The sequence below is a fragment of the Mobula hypostoma genome, chromosome 9 (genome assembly GCF_963921235.1).
Source record: "Mobula hypostoma chromosome 9, sMobHyp1.1, whole genome shotgun sequence".
Taxonomy (NCBI): Eukaryota; Metazoa; Chordata; class Chondrichthyes; order Myliobatiformes; family Myliobatidae; genus Mobula; species Mobula hypostoma.
The window spans coordinates 150,827,452-150,848,866 of record NC_086105.1 but is presented as its reverse complement, the minus strand read 5'-3'; the positions used below and the strand labels follow the sequence as shown (position 1 = coordinate 150,848,866).

General features: G+C 41.9%; 2 protein-coding genes across 3 annotated transcripts in view; one reads left to right on the top strand and one right to left on the bottom strand.

Annotated features, from left to right (window-relative positions):
* Window positions 1-21,415, top strand: part of ift140 (intraflagellar transport 140 homolog (Chlamydomonas)) — a 225,761-nt gene that overhangs the window by 100,209 nt on the left and 104,137 nt on the right. For both annotated transcript variants that reach the window (XM_063059480.1, XM_063059479.1), the window contains exon 18: window positions 1,313-1,509. In XM_063059480.1, coding sequence (XP_062915550.1) covers window positions 1,313-1,509 — 197 coding nt within the window. The remainder of the gene's footprint in view (window positions 1-1,312; window positions 1,510-21,415) is intronic.
* Window positions 6,579-21,415, bottom strand: part of tmem204 (transmembrane protein 204) — a 57,670-nt gene continuing 42,833 nt past the window's right edge. Inside the window, exon 4 of the mRNA XM_063059482.1 lies at window positions 6,579-13,983. Coding sequence (XP_062915552.1) covers window positions 13,754-13,983 — 230 coding nt within the window. The 3' untranslated portion in view covers window positions 6,579-13,753. The remainder of the gene's footprint in view (window positions 13,984-21,415) is intronic.

Below are 21,415 nucleotides of genomic sequence, written 5' to 3'. Positions count from 1 at the left end.
CTCCTAGGGAGAGTAGCAACAGTATTGAATCCCTTCAATTTGTAGAGAACTGTGATTGTTTAAATGGTGTACTTAGTAATGACAAGAAGTAGTACAATTATTTGTGTTTTACTGGTTTAGCTCAATTGTGTTTGCCCATCATTGTGACTTAGATGAAGATCAGATCCTATTTTATAAATAATTAATGCAAAAAAACTAGATAATTGCAAAGGGTTCACAAACTTTTTCTTGCAACTGTAGAACAGAGATGAGGAATTTCTTCAGCCAGAGGGTGTGAATCTGTGGAATTCTTTACCATAGATGACAGTGGAGGCCAAGTCATTGGGTCTATTTGTTTCTTGATTAGTAAATCTATTGTATATTTTATGTTAAATTTAATGCTACATGTGTATATGAAAAATAAAACCATTTCAAAACTGAATAAGATATTTTATTTATAGTGTATATATTATTCCAACCAGCAATGTAAAAGTGCTTAACGTCTTGGCTACGGCCCACGTTGAGAACCACTGGTATAGAGCAGTGTTAAGAGAGATGACTCTGAAGACGTGACATTACCATATTTGCCTGTTGTATTTTCTCTTTCGGATAGATAGAAATTACTGAAATTCTGAGAACGATATGTTACTTGATACTGTACATATTGGAAAGATCCTGGAATTAATGGGTCAAATTTCATGACAACGTTGTGCATTTCATGCCATTTGCCAATGATGTAAAACTGGATTCTGATTCTGATCTCAGTGTGTGTTGTAATACATAGCTATTGTTGAGCAGTCCACTGACAGTGAACACACTGAACATGACAAATGTCTTATTGCCTTTTATATATATATATATAGATATAGGCATCCGTTAGTCTCCTGAGACCATGGATTTGCGCCTTGGAAGGTCTCCAGGGCGCAGACCTGGGCAAGGTTGTATGGAAGACCAGCACCATGCTGCAAGTCTCCCCTCCCCATGCCACCGATGTTGTCCAAGGGAAGGGCATTAGGACCCATACAGCTTGCCTTTTAACAACTGTTGTTACCATAGGATCTTGAGAAAGAAACAGTAAGAATTATTTAAGAGTCAGAGTAAACTTATTTGACCAGTAGGAATATTATTTAAAACACAAGGGAATTTGCAGATGCTGGAAATCCAGAGTAACACACAAAATGCTGGAGGAACTTAGCAGGTCATGCAGCATCTATGAAAAGGAATTAACAGGTGACATTTCGGGCCGAGATCTTTCATCAGGATATAATTTAGTGTTGCATATTTCCTGATTATACTCTATTAGCCCATTAACAAATTTTTGGTTTAATCCTAGTCAGGTGTGACTGAGAATGAACCAGCATCGACGCCCGGCTCTCCAATTCCACGAATGGTAGCGAGGCGGCCCTTGCGGGACTTTGTTGGGCTAGTGGATTGTGACAAGACAACACGTGATGCCATGCTGAATTTCAGCTTTTATCTAACTACAGGGGATATGGATGAGGCTTTCAAATCAATTAAACTCATCAAGAGGTAAGGTAACTTCTTTCCGTTCCTTTGAGAATCCAGGCCTTATTTCTCCCATTGTGAACTTCGCAAAGTTGCTGAATTGTGTTTTACAATATTAAAAAAATTAAAAGGTTATTTATGGGGCCTGATTCGTTGTTTGTTTATTTTATAAAAGTTCCTCCTTTGCTTTTGAATTGAAATGTGGGGATGCCAAAGTGTAGGATTGTTAATTTTTTGATCTGTTCTCATTTAAAGCTTTTCTGTTGATTTGTGTAAATTACTCTTTCATGAATGGGTTCCAGAACTCAAATAAGAATTCATTTTAGCAGGTTCTAATGTTTTATGGCAATCGTTCATTGTCAGACTGAGATGTCACTGGCTGCTACTACAAAAAACTATTTTCATAACATTTATGTCTTGTGTCGGTATACTGAAATTATATCTGCAGATTGGTCAGCTTAACATCAATGTGGACAAATTGAAAAGTTCTGAGGGATGTTTTAAGCCAGTATTTACAGAAATGCTCTTTAATCAAAGAATGTGCATGGTTTTATTAAGGGTAGTGGGTGCACATGTGGTTTGTTTCTGCTCCTGCCCCTCTCAATGTCTGATTATCCCTAATCAGACTATGCTTCTCCAAATGATTTTAAGTCCTGTCTCTGAGAATCCTCGCCAATAGTTTGCCCATCATGTAAGACTCACATGAATATAATTCCTTGGGTTATCCCTATTGCCTGTCTTGAACAAAGATAGAAGATTTGCCATCCTCCAGCCTTCTGGGACTCTTTCTGTGGCCAGTGAGGACACAAAGGTCATCACCAGCAGTGCAGCAATCTCTTCTCTCATTTCCCTGAGTAATCTCGGGTATATCCCATCTGGCTCTGGGGATTTAATTATTCTAATGTTTTTCACAAGTTCCAGCACATCCTCTTTCTTAACCTCGACATCTTTCAGCACATTAGCCCGCTCTGTGGACATGTGGCCAAGTGGTTAAGGCATTCGACTAGCGCTCTGAAGGTTGTGAGTTCGAGCCCCAGCCGAGGCAGTGTGTTGTGTCCTTGAGCAAGGCACTTAATCACACAGTGCTCTGCGACGACACTGGTGCCAAGCTGTATGGGTCCTAATGTGCTTCCCTTGGACAACATCGGTGTCGTGGAGAGGGGAGAAGGGAGACTTGCAGCATGGGCAACTGCCGGTCTTCCATACAACCTTGCTCAGGCCTGCGCCCTGGAGAGTGAAGACTTTCCACGTGCAGATCCATGGTCTCGCAAGACTAACGGATGCCTTTACTTAGCCTGTTCTATGCTGACCTCACATTCGTCAAGGTGAATACTGAAGCAGAATATTCATTAAGGACCTTCCCTACCCGCAGGGAGAAAAGTACAAACTCTTTATACAGCAGGAATTGAACCCTGATCGCTGGTGCTGTAATAACATTATGCTAACCGCTACAACACCAGGCCGCCTCCAACTATGTACCCAGAAAGAGGCAGTTATGCAGTAGGTTTCCAGTGTTTTGATGGTATCTAAAAGATTAATAATTCTACAATAATTTGTATTTCTGTAGCACCTTTAACATTATCAAGTATCTCAAGGTGAAGGAATCAGTTATCACTGGGAAGGAAAGTAGAAAAGAACTGATGTTACTGAGACAGTATAGGTGATTCCAGGATGGGCAGGAATGCAGATGTGTATGTTGTATATATCTTGGCCAGGGTTTCCCAACCTGGTTATGCCATGGACCAATGCCATTAAGTAAGGGGTCCGTGGACCCCAGTTTGGGAACCCCTAGATTTTAGGCTTTTAGAAGGTGAGTGTTTGATGGCTCCAGGCCTGGAGTTTAGGAGAATGAGGGTGATCTCATCAAAACATGTCGAATATTGAAAGGCCTAGATAGAATGGACGCGGAGAGGATGTTTCCATTGGTGGGAGTGTCTAAAATGAGAGGGCACAGTCTCAGAATGCAAGGAAGTCCCTTTAGAATAGAGATGAGGAGGAATTTCTTTAGCCAGAGGATGGTGAATTTGTAGGATTCATTGCCATAGGCAGCTGCACAGGCTTAGTAATCGCTTGTATTTAAAGCGGAGGTGATTAGATTTTTGATTAGTCGGCATCAAAGGTTATTGGGAGAAGGCAGAAAAGTGGGGTTGAAATTAAATCAGCCATGATGGAATGGCAGAGCAAACTCAATGGGCCAATGGCCGAGTTTTGCTCCTGTGCCTTAGGTCTAATGGTTCCACAGATCAAGTTCGAATTAAGTAGCCTTCTCCAACCACACCTCAGAGCATTCTTTATGAACACTACACTAACTGAAGGCCAGTTTGAATTTTGACCAGTTAACGATGCTCAAATCGTCACGTTATCCTGGATGACTGGCTCTCCTGTCCATTCTGCTCTCCAATGGACGTTAAATTGGGCCACATCCGACTCCAACAAAATACTCAGTGGGAGTACAGAAACGGACGGAATCCCGGACTCAGCCGTTTATTGATGTAACAGTTTTTTCCCCCAAGTCATCGGACTACCAACCTACTGCCCTCTGCTGTGCCTATTGTCTTGTTTATTATTTATTGTAATGCCTGCACTGTTCTGTGTACTTTATGCAGTCCTAGGTAGGTCTGTAGACTAGTGTAGTTTTTGTATTGTTTCATGTAGCACCATGGTCCTGAAAAATGTTGTCTCTTTTTTATTGTGTACTGTACCAGCAGTTGTGGTCGAAATGACAGTAAAAAGTGTCTTGATATTAGAAATTAGAAAAATTGAAATTAGAAAAAGAGAAGCCGAAATCTGATGTGTCGGTGTTTCAGTGGAGTAAAGGAAATTACAGTGGCATGAGAGAGGAACTGGCCAAAGTTGACTGGAAAGAGACACTGGCGGGAAAGACGGCAGAGCAGCAGTGGCTGGAGTTTATGCGAAAAATGAGGAATGTGCAAGACAGGTATATTCCAAAAAAAGAAGACATTTTTGAGTGGAAAAAGGATGCAACCGAGGTTGACAAAAGAAGTCAAAGCCAAAGTTAAAGCAAAGGAGAGGGCATACAAGGAAGCAAAAATTAGTGGGAAGACAGAGGATTGGGAAGTTTTTAAAACCTTACAAAAGGAAACCAAGAAGGTCATTAAGAGGGAAAAGATTAACTATGAAAGGAAGCTAGCAAATAATATCAAAGAGGATACTAAAAGCTTTTTCAAGTATATAAAGAGTAAAAGACAGGTGAGAGTAGATATAGGACCGACAGAAAATGATGCTGGAGAAATTGTAATGGGAGATAAGGAGATGGCAGAGGAACTGAACGAGTATTTTGCATCAGTCTTCACTGAGGAAGACAGCAGGATACCGGACACTCAAGGGTGGCAGGGAAGAGAAGTGTGCGTAGTCACAATTACGACAGAGAAAGTACTCAGGAAGCTGAATAGGCTAAAGGTAGATAAATCTCCCGGACCAGATGGAATGCACCCTCGTGTTCTGAAGGAAGTAGCTGTGGAGATTGCGGAGGCATTAGCGATGATCTTTCAAAAGTCGATAGATTCTGGCATGGTTCCGGAAGACTGGAAGATTGCAAATGTCACTCCGCTATTTAAGAAGGGGGCAAGGAAGCAAAAAGGAAATTATAGACCTGTTAGCTTGACGTCGGTGGTTGGGAAGTTGTTGGAGTTGATTGTCAAGGATGAAGTTACAGAGTACCTGGAGGCATATGACAAGATAGGCAGAACTCAGCATGGATTCCTTAAAGGAAAATCCTGCCTGACAAACCTATTACAATTTTTTGAGGAAATTACCAGTAGGCTAGACAAGGGAGATGCAGTGGATGTTGTATATTTGAATTTTCAGAAGGCCTTTGACAATGTGCCACACACGAGGCTACTTAACAAGATAAGAGCCCATGGAATTACGGGAAAGTTACATACGTGGATAGAGCGTTGGCTGATTGGCAGGAAACAGAGAGTGGGAATAAAGGGATCCTATTCTGGTTGGCTGCCGGTTACCAGTGGTGTTCCACAGGGATCAGTGTTGGGGCTGCTTCTTTTTACATTGTACATCAACGATTTGGATTATGGAATAGATGGCTGTGTGGCTAAGTTTGCTGACGATACGAAGATAGGTGGAGGGGCCGGTAGTGCTGAGGAAACGGAGAGTCTGCAGAGAGACTTGGATAGATTGGAAGAATGGGCAGAGAAGTGGCAAATGAAGTACAATGTTGGAAAGTGTATGGTTATGCACTTTGGCAGAAAAAATAAACGGGCAGACTATTATTTAAATGGGGAAAGAATTCAAAGTTCTGAGATGCAACGGGACTTGGGAGTCCTCGTACAGGATTCCCTTAAAGTTAACCTCCAGGTTGAGTCAGTAGTGAAGAAGGCGAATGCAATGTTGGCATTCATTTCTAGAGGAATAGAGTATAGGAGCAGGGATGTGATGTTGAGGCTCTATAAGGCGCTGGTAAGACCTCACTTGGAGTACTGTGGGCAGTTTTGGCCTCCTTATTTAAGAAAGGATGTGCTGACGTTGGAGAGGGTACAGAGAAGATTCACTAGAATGATTCCGGGAATGAGAGGGTTAACATATGAAGAACGTTTGTCCGCTCTTGGACTGTATTCCTTGGAGTTTAGAAGAATGAGGGGAGACCTCATAGAAACATTTCGAATGTTAAAAGGCATGGACAGAGTGGATGTGGCAAAGTTGTTTCCCATGATGGGGGAGTCTAGTACGAGAGGGCATGACTTCAGGATTGAAGGGCGCCCTTTCAGAACAGAAATGCGAAGAAATTTTTTTAGTCAGAGGGTGGTGAATCTATGGAATTTGTTGCCACGGGCAGCAGTGGAGGCCAAGTCATTGGATGTATTTAAGGCAGAGATTGATAGGTATCTGAGTAGTCAGGGCATCAAAGGTTATGGTGAGAAGGTGGGGCAGTGGGACTAAATAGGATAAAACGGATCAGCTCATGATAAAATGGCGGAGCAGACTCGATGGGCTGAATGGCCTACTTCTGCTCCTTTGTCTTATGGTCTTATGGTCTTATGATATCCTTTAGTAAAGATGGAGAAGATATTGCACCAAATACAAAGTTAGAATAACTTGATTGTATGAGTTTTATGTTTGGAAATGCATGGTTTTTAAATTATCTATACAAGAGAAATTTGTAGTACATAGCCAGGTATGCTCTGCTATACCTTCAGTAACTAACTGGTCTATACCAGAATTGTATCAAATGCACTTTAACAGCACAAAAAAATCTCAATTTAAAGCTTGGAAGATATTTGTAATTCAAATATACTTACATTTTGTGTCACAGTATTATACCAGTTATTACATTGATAAAAAAATTTAAGTCAGTTCCCATGAGTCAGTTTAGCCCTTTCTGAAACCATTCAGCAAAGTAGAGACAATTCTGTATATTTGGATCTTGAGCAATGGAACAGAACGACAAAAGCAACTTTTTATTTATCAAGATATGTCACAGTAACAGGCCCCTCCAGCCCAATGAGCCAGCATCACCCTGTTACCCCCTTGTGACCAGTTAACCGACTAACCCTTGCATCTTTGGAACGTAGGAGGAAATCCACTTGGTCATGGGAGAGGATGTACAAACTCCTTACGGACAGTGGCCGGAATTGAACCTGGGTTGTAAAGTGTTACGCCACCATGCCGCATAACTTCTATGCTTCATGCATTTGGTTTACCTTCCAGTTGAAGAGACAGCTCATAGAGTATATTAATGTTTAAAACCCCTTGCACAGAATTTGTTCATGTACAACTGACTCAATTAGATTCGGTGCAAGGAAAAATTCTGATTGCATGCTATATAATCGGCACTGCACTTCCGCAGGTCGACTTCCCACATCTACACTCCATTAGTGGATGGGAAGGTCATGGGAGATGTGCACTTCAGTTCCTGTAGCCTGCTGTGTCAGCAAGCACTGTTCTGCTATGGGAACAGTAAAACTGAACATTAAACTGAGCCCCCAAGAATTAACAACAGTGAAACCTCCTGCAATATTTCAGTGGGTTGAGAAGTGATATTAAATTACCAATAATATTTGTGTAGCCCTCACTACTATTACAAGGGACAGAACCATAACCTAGGTAGTTTCTGCTGTTGGATTACAACTGGGCATTGTCCTGGTAATAGTGTGTGGCTATCTTTTCAGAAAAATCTTGAATAATGTGTGTACCATCTGTATGTAATCTGAATTTTTTTAACAATGAAAAAAATTGACAAATGAATCTTAGTGTGATGTAAAATAATTAAATTGTGGCAATGCCTCAAAAAAGATGACATCCATCATTAAGGACTCCCATCGCCTGGGACACACCCTCTTCTTGTTGATACCATCACAGAGGAGGTACAGGAACCTAAAAACACACACTCAATGTTTCAGGAACAGCTTCTTTCCTCTGCCGTTAGAATTCTGAATGGACGTTGAACCCACGTACATTATCTCACTAATTTTTCCCTTTTCTTTGCTCTCTTTTTGCGTTACATATTTAATTTAATTTAAAAAATATATTTAATGTAATTTATAGATTTTTAAATTATTACGTATTACTGCTGTAAAACAGCAAATTTCATGACACATGCCACTGATATTAAACCTGTTCTGATTCTAGTTTGTCTAAATTAAACAGCACATTTGAGATATTTTGAGAATTATTGGCTAATCCTCATCAGATTTGCTGCTCTGGAGAATGGACTGCATGTGATTGAGCAGTGATGTCTATGATGTCTATGATCTCTTTGATGTCTATATATAGACATGCAGAACTGCTAAAAGCTTTACCACCTGATAGCGTGTGACACACAAGCCTACTAGCACTGAGTCCACATTTGATCTGTGGTGCAATGTTTAAATTCTGTTGTTTGTCAGTCTTTGTTTATGGAGAGTTTTTCATAAATTCTGTTGTGTTTCTTTATTTTCCTGAAAATTCCTGCAAGAAAATGAATCTCAAGATAGCACGTGGTGATATATACGTACTCAATTTACTTTGTCATTGACTTCGTCACAAAACTGAAAAGAAACTGGTATGTTCATTTGGTGTTTTTCTCAACAATCTCAAAAAATCCCATGGTGCTTCACGACTCATTATTATGTTGGAAATGGGACAACCAACCTGCAGACAGTAACTTTCCACAAAGAGCAATGTCAGAATATGAAATGGGGACACCTCTTTTTCCCTTATTAGGGAGAGAGAGAACCTGGGATATGTTGAATTACCAGGTGAACGAGTAGTCTTTGGGGTACTGCAAGTCTGTGTCTTCATTGATACTTTGCTGCACATGTGAGTGCTCTGTAGAGGGCACTGATGCTTTTCTGGGGGTGGGGTGGGGTTGTTGCCTTGCTGTTGCTTGTGAGTGGGAGGGAGAGCTGGGGGGCTGGCTTTGGGGTTCTAACGTTTAACCGTCATTCATTCTTTGGGGCACTCCTCAGTTTTCGTGGATGGTTGCGAAGAAAAAGAATTTCAGGATGTATATTGTATACATTTCTCTGACATTAAATTGGACCTATTGAAACCTATTGATCACATTCGGAAATGACAATTGATAGTAATTATCAATATATCTTGGAGATAACTTGCTGAATCTTCAGAACCTTCTCACAGAGCTTTTCAGATATACTTGTGGGAGAATTGGAGTAAATGGGTGGTGATGGTTGGCACAGACTTGGTGGGCTAAGTGGTCTGTTTGTGCACTGTGTCTCTCTCTGAGGTTAGGTGCCATTCACTGAGTCCGACCTGAGATTGTGAATAATTTGATGTCATTTAGGAACAACTTCTTCCCCTCTGCCATCAGATTTCTGAATGGTCCATGAACACTACCTTGTACTTTATTTGCACTATTTATTTATTTTTGAAGTTTGTAGATTTTTGTCTTTATACTGTACTGCACATTTCATGTCATATGTCAGTGATAATAAACCTGATTCAGATTGAATGTCACAACGGGACTGCTGGACAGGATCAGAGGACTGATAGGAGAAGGCAGGCTGAATTCAACAAAGGTGATGTTGAAGATGAATTGGTGAAAGTGGCACAACTCTTTAAGAAAGGAGGAAGGCAGCAGAAAGGAAATTACAGACCAGTTAGCCGGACCTCAGTGATTGGTAAGATGTTGGAGTCAATTGTTAAGGATGAGGTGATGGAGTACTTGGTGACACAGGACAAATTAGGACAAAGTCAGCATGGTTTCCTTTAGGGAAAATCTTGCCTGATGAACCCGTTGAAATTCTATGAGGAGATTACAAGCAGGATAGATAATGAGGACACAGTTGATGTTGTATATTTGGACTTTCAGAAGGCCTTTGACAAGGTGCCACACATGAGGCTGCTTATTGAGTTAAGAGCCTGTGGTATTACAGGAAAGTTACTAACATGGTTAAAGCATTGGCTGATTGGTAGGAGGCAGCAAGTGGAAATAAAAGGATCCTTTTCTGTTTGGCTGCCAGTGGTGACAAGTGGTGTTCTGCAGGGATCGGTGTTGGGACCGCTTCTTTTTATGCTGTATATGAATGATTTAGATGATGGAATAGATGGATTTGTTACGAAATTTGCAGGTGATAACGAAGATTGGTGGATGGGTAGGTACTGTTGAGGAAACGGGTAGGGTATAGAAGGACTTGGGCAGATTAGGAAAATGAGCAAGAAAGTGGCAAATGAAATACAATGTTGGAAAATGCATGGTCGTGCACTTTGGTAGTAGAAATAAATGTGCAGACTATTTTCAAAACAGGGAGAATATTCAAAAATCTGAGATGCAAAAGGACTTGGGAGTCCTTAGGCAGACCACCCTAAAGATTAACTTGCAGGTTGAGTTGGTGGTGAGGAAGGCAAATGCCATATTAACATTCATTTCAGGAGGTTTAGAATTCAAGAGCAGGGATGTGAGACTGAAACTTTATAAGTCACTGGTGAAGCCTCACCTTGAGTATTGTGAACAGTTTTGGACTCCTCATCTCAGAAAAAAATGTGTTGGCATTGGAGAGTGTTCAGAGGAGGTGCATAAGGATGATTCTGGGAATGAAAGTGTTATCATATGAGGAATGTTTGATGGCTCTGGGTCTGTACTTGCTGGAATTCAGAAGGATGAGGGAGGATCTCATTGAAACCTTTTGAATGTTGAAAGGCCTAGACAGGGTAGATGTGGAAAGGATGTTTCCCATGGTGGGAGAGTCCAGGACAAGAGGGTACAGCCTCAGGATAGAGGGGTATCCATTTACAACAGAGATGCGGAGAAATTTCTTTCGCCAGTGGGTGGTGAATTTGTGGCCACATGTAGCTGTGGAGGGCAGGTTGTTGGGTGTAGTTAACGCAGAGCTTGATAGATTCTTGATTGGACACAACATCAGAGGTTACAGGGAGAAGACCAGGGAATGGGCTGAAGAGGGGAAAGAAAGGATCAGTCATGGTGGAGCAGACTCGATGGGCCAAATAGCCTAAGTTCTACTCCTATTGTCTTATGGCCTTTAACAGAATGAAGTGTTGATAGGGGTGGGGTTAAAGGTGATTATTTATTGTTTATTTATTATTACTATGTTTCTTTGTATTTACTGTGAATGCCTGTAAGAAAATGAATCTCAGGATTGTATATTGTGACATATATGTACTTTGGTTGAAAAAAATTACTTTACACTTTGAACAAAGGTTAACAGGAGACAGAGGAGATATCAAAATTAGCAGGAGGAGGGTTTGCTTCAATAGAGAGGGCAGGCTGTAAGGCTGGTGAATGACCCATTGCCCACCAGATATGGCCAGGAGCCTCACCATCCAGTGGTTCTAGGCTGGCATCTGGATGTGATGTGTCCGCTCACCTTGTGCTGTGACCAGGAGCTGGCTGACACCTGTAAAGGAAATGTTCGCATTCATTTTGAGAGGACTGGAATAAAAAGCAAGAATTTAGTGCATAGGTTTTATAAGGCATTGGTCAGACCGTACATGGAGTATTGTGAGCAATATTGGGCCTCTTATCTGAGAAGAATGTGCTGGGATTGGAGCAGGTCCAGAGGAGGTTCATGAGAGTGATCTTGGGAATGAAAGGGTTAACATAGGAGCTTTTGATGACTCTGGGCGTGTACTCGCTGGAGGTTAGAAGAATGAGAGGAGAATCTAATTGAAACCTAATCGAATATTGAGAGGCCTAGATAGAGTGGACATGGCGAGGATGTTTCGTATAGTGGGTGAGTTTATGACCAGAGGGCACAGCCTCAGAATAGAGGGACATCCACTTAGAACATATGAGGAAGAATTAATCAGAGGGTAGTGAATCTGTGGAATTCATTACCACAGATGGTATGGAAGCCAAGTCACTGGGTATATTTAAAACAGAAGCTGATAGGTTCTTGATTGGTAAGATGTCAAAAGTTATGGGAAGAAGGCAGGAGAATGGGGTTGAGAAGGATAGTAAGTCAGTTATTGATTGAAGGATCAGACTCAATAGGGCAAATGGCCTAATTCTGCTCTTATGTCTTATGGTATCCAGTTCTTCTTGGGCAGTCTCTACAGGGGGCTGTAATAGGACGTTTCAGAGAACAGACTCGTGAGTAAAGACAGAGCTGACTCCTCTTGGTTACTCGCACAACCTTGTCCAAGGTCTGTCCTTGGCCCCCTCCTCCTGTCAAGATTTGCAGCAGTTTCCACATGTCCTCCGAGGATACTCAGCTCTGCCTTCGCACCATCTCTCCTGACACCCCTCCCCCTTCCATCTGTCCCTTGGTTTTGGAGAATCAGACATCTCCTGTATGTAGCTATCAGGAAGACCAAAGCCCTCTCTGTCCTTGGTTCCTCAGTTTTGGACCGTATCTCCACACCATCCATGAGATTGATTCTCATATCAGTAAACACTGGCTGTGCCTCAGCTCTTCTGCTACTGGGACCTCTTTCCAGCCTTGGTCATCTACTGACTCAACTGCCCCACAGAATTGCCAGGGACACATCTCAAACCACCCTCTTTGTGCATCACTCCCATACTCACTGACCTATGATGGCTCCCAGTTAACCTAAGTCCTGATTTTCAAATTCTCACTTTTGTTTTCTGATCCCTCTGACGTGTTGCTGCTCTCCACCTCTGTGATTTCCTTCGGCTTTACTCTTCTCCAGGATGATCACAATCCTTTCATTGTGGCTTTAAACATCTTAATCACTGTCCCAACGGAAACCCGTGTCCAGAATTCTCCCTTTTAAATCCTTCCTTCTTAAACTTAATGCACACATCTCTGACTCTCCCTTCCTGAGGCTCCTTATCGGATGTTTTTCACTCCAATGACATGCCTTTGATGTGCTCTATACACTGAAACCTATGTCGAAATGGAAGTAACTGATAGATGCACTGTAACAGTCAGATAACTGATAGGGAAAGGGAGGCATTTCTGTTTTTATGTTTGGATTTGCAGTTCTTTAATTTTCATCTCCTGCTCTGTACATTTTCCTGAGTATATCTGTCTAGTTGCATTCTGAGCTTCCCAGTGCAAAGGGCAGATAACAAAAGCCACTCTCTTAGCCATTTAGTCAAATATTACATAAAATGTATATCATAAACACAAGAGATTCTGCAGATGTTGGAATGCTGGAGGAACTCTATGGAAATGAATAAACAGTCGACATTCTTGATGCAGAAGCTTGAAATGTCAACTATTTATTCTCTCTATGACTTGCTAAGTTCATCCAGATTTTGTGCCTGAAATATATACTGTGTCTCATCTAAATAGTTACTTTAAATTAAAGCCTAGCTTTTTGAGTACTATTCCTGTAAATATTTAACATTCTGGACATCTCTGTATCCAAAATGAAATGTTGATGCTTGGGAGCAGATGCTCATACTTGGGTGATATATTTACTGAAGGAAGTGAAGTAAGATTCTACTTCACATTATTCTCTGTCCCACAAGACCCAATCCCTCATGTGCTCACCTTAATGGTGCACCAGGTACTGTTTGGAAGTAGGCATCTTAAACCAATTGGGACTTAAATTACAGGAATTGCCTTTAACCCAGTGAAAGAAATCTGTTTCCTTCAGATGCTGAGTTTCTACTCCCATGCATTTATCCTGCCATACTGTTTGGTTGTGCTATATTGTATTCGTGATTTATGTTGCTCTCAAGTCAGAATTGTTAGTTGTGTTCAGGATGAAAGCATTTTTTTCTTCTTCTCCCACTGTGCGCCCACCTCGTCCAACCTTCCAGACAGCGGCTGAAAGCAGAGATTTGGTTATTTCATGAATAAGCAGAGATCCGGCAACTCTCGAACACTTGTGCAAATTGCTGCCCGCTCCTTTCTGCGTTTGTTCAACATGGTGATTCCACGTAGTCATTCTCAAAGCGTGGCCTGGAGCGGCGGATAACAATAACGCGGGGTGTCATACAGTCCTCCCGCCGGTGCAATATGTTCCAGATTAGCATGGCTGCCGCAAGTGTCGATGAGAGACAGGCACCAATATCCAGGTAGCAAGACCAGGAGAGGTGAGTATAGGGGCCTATACGGTAGAAGGTCACCAGTCCAATCACCAACACAAAACCTAATGGTTAGAAGGAAAAGTATAAATGAGAGGATGCTTCTGAGTGGGAAATACTAGCAGTCACAGTTTCTTGGATAGAGATGTGGGAGAGTGAACAATAAAAGGCCAAAGGACTAGCTTAGCCTCTAAGCACTCTACTGTTGTAATTTTCAGCTGCTGCCACTACCTTAACTGTCCTCTACTCCAGGGAATTTAAAACACATGAGATTCTACAGATGCTAGAAATCCAGAGCAGCTCTCATAAAATGCTGGAGAAACTCAGCAGGTCAGGGCTCATCTCTGGAAATAAATAAACAGTTGACATTCCAGGCCAAGACTCTTCATTGGGACTGGAAAGGAAGAGGGAAGAAGCCAGAATGAGGTGGAGGGTGGGGAAGGAGGACAGGCTAGAAAAATGAAGGGTGAAGCCAGGTGGGTGGGGGAGTGGAGATGAAGTAAGAAGTTGGGAGGTGATGGGTAGACAAGGTAGAGGGCTGGAGAAGAAGGAATCTGATGGGAGAGGAGAGTTGACTATTGGGAAACAGGAAGGAGGAAGGGCACCAGAGGGAGATGATAGGAAGGTGCAGAGTAGAAATAAGAGGTCTGAGTGGGGAATTGAAGAAAAGGAAAGGGAGAGAGGAAAAAGGAAATGAAGTTAGAGAAATCGATGTTCATGCCATCAGGTTGTAGGCTACCTAAACGGAGTGTGAGGTGATGCTCCTCCAACCTGAGGGTGGCTTCATCATGGCAGAAGTGGAAGACATGGATCAACATAGAAACCATAGAAACTACAGCACAGAAACAGGCCTTTTGGCCCTTCTTGGCTGTGCCGAACCATTTTCTGCCTAGTCCCACTGACCTGCACACGGACCATATCCCTCCATACACCTCCCATCCATGTATCTGTCCAACTTATTCTTAAATGTTAAAAAAGAACCCGCATTTACCACCTCGTCTGGCAGCTCATTCCATACTCCCACCACTCTCTGTGTAAAGAAGCCCCCCCTAATGTTCCCTTTAAACTTTTCCCCCCTCACCCTAAACCCATGTCCTCTGGTTTTTTTCTCCCCTTGCCTCAGTGGAAAAAGCCTGCTTGCATTCACTCTATCTATACCCATCATAATTTTATATACCTCTATCAAATCTCCCCTCATTCTTCTACGCTCCAGGGAATAAAGTCCTAACCTATTCAACCTTTCTCTGTAACTGAGTTTCTCAAGTCCCGGCAACATCCTTGTAAACCTTCTCTGCACTCTTTCAACCTTATTTATATCCTTCCTGTAATTTGGTGACCAAAACTGAACACAATACTCCAGATTCGGCCTCACCAATGCCTTATACAACCTCATCATAACATTCCAGCTCTTATACTCAATACTTCGATTAATAAAGGCCAATGTACTAAAAGCTCTCTTTACGACCCTATCTACCTGTGACGCCACTTTTAGGGAATTTTGTATCTGTATTCTCAGATCCCTCTGTTCCACTGCACTTCTCAGTGCCTTACCATTAACCCTGTATATTCTACGTTGGTTTGTCCTTCCAACGTGCAATACCTCACACTTGTCAGTATTAATCTCCATCTGCCATTTTTTAGCCCATTTTTCCAGCTGGTCCAAGTCCCTCTACAGGCTCTGAAAACCTTCCTCACTGTCTACTACACCTCCAATCTTTATATCATCAGCAAACTTGCTGATCCAATTTACCACATTATCATCCAGATCATTGATATAGATGACAAATAACAATGGACCCAGCACTGATCCCTGTGGCACACTAGTCACAGGCCTCCACTCAGAGAAGCAATTCTCTACCACCACTCTCTGGCTTCTTCCATCGAGCCAATGTCTAATCCAATTTACCACCTCTCCATGTATACCTAGCGACTGAATTTTCCTAACTAACCTCCCATGCGGGACCTTGTCAAAGACCTTACTGAAGTCCATGTAGACAATATCCACTGCCTTCTCTTCATCCACTTTCCTGGTAACCTCCTCGAAAAACTCCAATAGATTGGTCAAACATGACCTACCATGCACAAAGCCATGTTGACTCTCCCTAATAAGTCCCAGTCTATCCAAATGCTTGTATATTCTGTCTCTTAGTACTCCCTCCAATAACTTACCTACTACCAACGTTAAACTTACTGGCCTATAATTTCCCGGATTACTTTTCGATCCTTTTTTAAACAACGGAACAACATGAGCCACTCTCCAATCCTCCAGCACCTCACCTGTAGACAGCAACATTTTAAATATTTCTGCCAGGGCCCCTGCAATTTCAACACTAGTCTCCTTCAAGGTCCGAGGGAACACCCTGTCAGGTCCCGGGGATTTATCCACTTTAATTTTCCTCAAGACAGCAAGGACCTCCTCCTTTTCGATCTGTACAGTTTCCATGATCTCACTACTTGTTTCCCTTAATTCCATAGACTTCATGCCAGTTTCCTTAGTAAACACAGACGCAAAAAACCTATTTAAGATCTCCCCCATTTCCTTTGGTTCCGCACATAGCCGACCACTCTGATCTTCAAGAGGACCAATTTTATCCCTTACAATCCTTTTGCTCTTAATATACCTGTAAAAGCTCTTTGGATTATCCTTCACTTTGACTGCCAAGGCAACCTCATGTCTTCTTTTAGCCCTCCTGATTTCTTTCTTAAGTATTTTCTTGCACTTCTTATACTCCTCGAGCACCTTACTTACTCCCTGCTTCCTATACACGTCATACAACTCCCTCTTCTTCTTTATCAGAGTTGAAATATCCCTTGAGAACCAAGGTTCCTTATTCCTATTCACCTTGCCTTTAATCCTGACAGGAACATATAAATCCTGCACTCTCAAAATTTCTGCTTTGAAGGCTTCCCACCTACCGATCACATCCATGCCAGAGAACAACCTGTCCCAATCCACGCTTTTTAGATCCTTTCTCATTTCTTCAAATTTGGCCTTCTTCCAGTTAAGAACCTCAACCCCAGGACCGGATCTATCCTTGTCCATGATCAAGTTGAAACTAATGGTATTATGATCACTGGAACCAAAGTGCTCCCCTACACAGACTTCTGTCACTTGTCCTAACTCGTTTCCTAACAGGAGATCCAATATTGCATCCCCTCTAGTTGGTCCCTCTGTATATTGATTTAGAAAACTTTCCTGAACACATTTTACAAACTCTAAACCATCTAGACCCCTAACAGTATGGGAGACCCAATCAATATATGGAAAATTAAAATCTCCTATCACCACATCTTTATGTTTCCTGCAGTTGCCTGCTATCTCTCTGCAGATTTGCACTTCCAATTCTCTTTGACTATTGGGTGGTCTGTAATACAATCCCACTAATGTGGCCATACCTTTCCTGTTTCTCAGCTCCACCCACAAGGACTCAGTAGACAAGCCCTCTAATCTGTCCTGCCTGAGCACTGCTGTAATATTTTCCCTAACAAACAATGCTACTCCCCCACCTTTCATTCCTCTGCCTCGATCACATCTGAAACATCGGAACCCTGGAATATTAAGCTGCCAGTCCTGCCCCTCCTGTAGCCAAGTTTCACTAATTGCTACAACGTCATAATTCCACGTGTCAATCCACGCCCTCAACTCATCCACCTTCCCCGCAATACTCCTAGCATTGAAATATATACACCTCAGAAGATTTTTACCACCACTCACAACCTTTCTATTAGTGGATTTGCTTGAACTTTTAACATCATTTATTTTCACCCCAGCCACACTGTCAGCTCTGGTACTGTGGTTCCCATCCCCCTGCAAATCTAGTTTAAAGCCCCCCCAATAGCATTAACAAACCTCCCTGAAAGGATATTGGTCCCCCTGTAGTTCAAGTGTACCCTCACTGGTACGTAGCACAGGTAGCAATCCTGAGATTACCACCCTCGAGGTCCTGCTTTTCAACTTCCTACCAAGCTCTCTATACTCACTCTCCAGGACCTCCTCACTCTTCCTTGCTATGTCATTGGTACCGATGTGCACCACGACACCCTCCCACTTCAGAATGTCATGCAATCGATTAGAGACATCCTTGTTGGAACAGGAATGGGGTTAGGAATTAAAATGGTTAGTCACCAGGAAATTGCAATTTTTGTGGACAGAGTGAAGATAATTTTATATCCTTTTCATATCTTATTACATCCCTCTTTAAAGGTTTGCTGTAAAACTCTGTGGGATGGAGGGAGAGTGTAGCAGGAACTCAATCCCTTGCCCTCACTCTGGTTATAATTTTTGACATGCCAGTATCTCAGTCACTGGAGAAACTCTTCGCATTTACCAGTTTTGAAGTCTTTCATAATTCTGAAAGTCTTAGTTAGACCTTGACTTCTGTGATCTAATGAAACTGTCCCATTTCCTCTAGACTTTATTTATAGCTGTAAATTCACACATGTAGATGTCCCTTTAGAATAGAGAGGAGAAGAAATTTCATTCACCAGAGGATAGTGAATCTGTGGAATTCATTGCAATAGACGGCTGTGGAGGTTAAGTCATTGGATATATTTAAAGCAGAGGTTGATACGTTCTTGATTAATCAAGGTACCAAAGGTTATGGGGAAAGGCAGGAGAATGGGGTTGAGAGGGATAATAAATCAGCCTTGATGAAATGGTGGAGCAGACTCGATTGCTGAATGGCCTAATTCAGCTCCTGTGTCTTATGGAAACTAGCAGTGAGAAACACAAATGGCACCTAATTTCAAATCCTTGTCCCTCTCTGGTCAGTCAGCACATACCTTTGAATAGGTTAGAGAGGATGCACAGATGTTGTTGGGGCTGGAGGGTTTGAGTTGTTTAAGGAGAGACTGGACAGGCTGGGATTGTTTTCCCTGGAGTGATAGAGTCTGAGGGGTGACCTTTTTGAGGTTTATCAAATCATGGGGAGGACACAGATAAAGTGGATTGACATATGTTTTTCCCAGTGTCGGGGAGTCTAAAACTGGAGGGTGTAGGTTTAAGGTGAGGGAAGAAAGATTTAAAGGACAACTTCTTCACCCCAAAGATGGTGGTTATATGGGTCAAACTTCCAGAGGAAGAGGAAGTAGCTCAGGCAGGTACAATTACATTTAAAAGACATTTGGAACGATTCACGGATAGGAAGGGTTTTAGCTCAGGAAGATAGTGCAGCTGGCATGCATCAGACAAGCCGAAGGGCCTACTTCTCTGCTGCGTATCTCTAATCTGAAAATGGGACAAAATGCCAGAGAAAAGAGCTACCCATGGCGGTTGTCTAAATGAAAAAACAATTGTGTTGAGATGGATAGATCACATCCAGTTCAGAACTCAACTCTGTTTTGGTGGTCAGTTCAGTGGTGATTCAGAGGAATAGTATTAAAATCTCCAGCATAGGCGGTTTGATGTTTATCTTTAGAAGCTTTTTGTATGACGTATGGCTCCGGGGTTGAACACCTAATGGGTTTTTTTTTTCTCACTTTTTCTTGCTTAGTAGGGTTTTTTTTCTTTTTTTTTGTCACCAAAATTTTTTCAATCTTTAAAGCAATGTTTTTTTTCTTGAGACATTGTAAGTGTTGCCTACTTTGATGTATTCTTGTTAATTTTTGATAATAATATTAAAAAGATATGGAAATGAAAATCTCCAGCACAGAATAATGTCATTAGCCCATTGTTGGTGATGATGATGTTTATACTCCCCAGGAGCTGTGCGTGGAAAGTCATGTTTGACAAATCTTACTGAAGTTTTTGAAGAGGTTACTAGGAAAGTTGACAAGCGTAAAGCGGTGGATGTTGTCTATGTGGACTTCGGTAAGGCCTTTGACAAGGTTCCACATGGAAGGTTAGTTAGGAAGGTTCAATCATTAGGTATTAATATTGAAGTAGTAAAATGGATTCAGCAGTGGCTGGATGGGAGACGCCAGAGAGTAGTGGTGGATAACTGTTTGTCCGATTGGAGGCCGGTGACTAGTGGTGTGCCTCAGGGATCTGTACTGGGTCCAATGTTGTTTGTCATATACTATATATTAATGATCTGGATGATGGGGTGGTAAATTGGATTAGTAAGTATGCAGATGATACTAAGATAGGTGGCGTTGTGGATAATGAAGTAGGTTTTCAAAACTTGCAGAGGGATTTAGGCCAGTTAGAAGAGTGGGCTGAAAGATGGCAGATGGAGCTTAATGCTGATAAATGTGAGGTGCTACATTTTGGTAGGACTAATCAAAATAGGACATACATGGTAAATGATAGGGCATTTAAGAATGCAGTAGAACAGAGGGATCTAAGAATAATGGTGCATAGTTCCCTGAAGGTGGAATCTCATGTGGATAGGGTGGTGAAGAAAGCTTTTGGTATGCTGGCCTTTATAAATCAGAGCATTGAGTAAAGGAGTTGGGATGTAATGTTAAAATTGTACAAGGCATTGGTGAGGCCAAATTTGGAGTATTGTGTACAGTTCTGGTCACCAAATTATAGGAAAGATGTCAACAAAATAGAGAGAGTACAGAGAAGATTTACTAGAATGTTACCTAGGTTTCATTTCCTAAGTTACAGAGAAAGGTTGAACAAGTTGGGTCTTTATTCTTTGGAGCTTAGAAGGTTGAGGGGGGACTTGATAGAGGTATTTAAAATTATGAGGGGGGGGCAGATAGAGTTGACGTGGATAGGCTTTTTCCATTGAGAGTGGGGGAGATTCAAACAAGAGGACATGAGTTGAGAGTTAAAGGGCAAAAGTTTAGGGGTAACATGAGGGGGAACTTCTTTACTCAGAGTGTGGTAGCTGCGTGGAACGAGCTTCCAGCAGAAGTGGTTGAGGCAGGTTCGATGTTGTCAGTTAAAGTTAAATTGGACAGCTATATGGACAGGAAAGAAGTGGAGGGTTATGGGGTGGGTGCAGGTCGGTGGGACTAGGTGATAGTAAGAGTTCGGCATGGACTAGAACGGCCGAGATGGCCTGTTTCCATGCTGTAATTGTTATATGGTTATATGGAACTTTTCACCCTGGTTTATATGATAAATCTACTAAAGAACAGAAGGAAGAACAAAATATGTTTTTTGGTTTCCTTCTTCAAGATTCAACCTTGTTTAACGTCATTTCCAGTACATGAGCGTAAAGGAGAATGAAATAATTGTTACCCTGGATCCAATGCAGCACAAAAAAACATGATAAGATAAACAACACAATAATAAGAAGCAATAATTATAAATACATAAATATCTGATATACATTGATTGTATGTCCATAATGTGACACTAGTTACGTGAGTGTTTCTACATAAGGTGACTGACAGGAAATGATAAAATAGTGGTGGTCGGGGGTGTGGAGGGGTGTGTTAGTGAGTGGAGGTGTTGATCAGCCTTGCAGCTTGGGAAAAGGACTGCGAGCGGATGTGTTGAGATGTGCGCTCCCAGGTGTTTTAAACTGCTCATAGTTTCCACTGCTATTTCACCAATGTAAAGGGGGCATGATAGTTGCAAGTTCTCCTGAAGTTGATAAC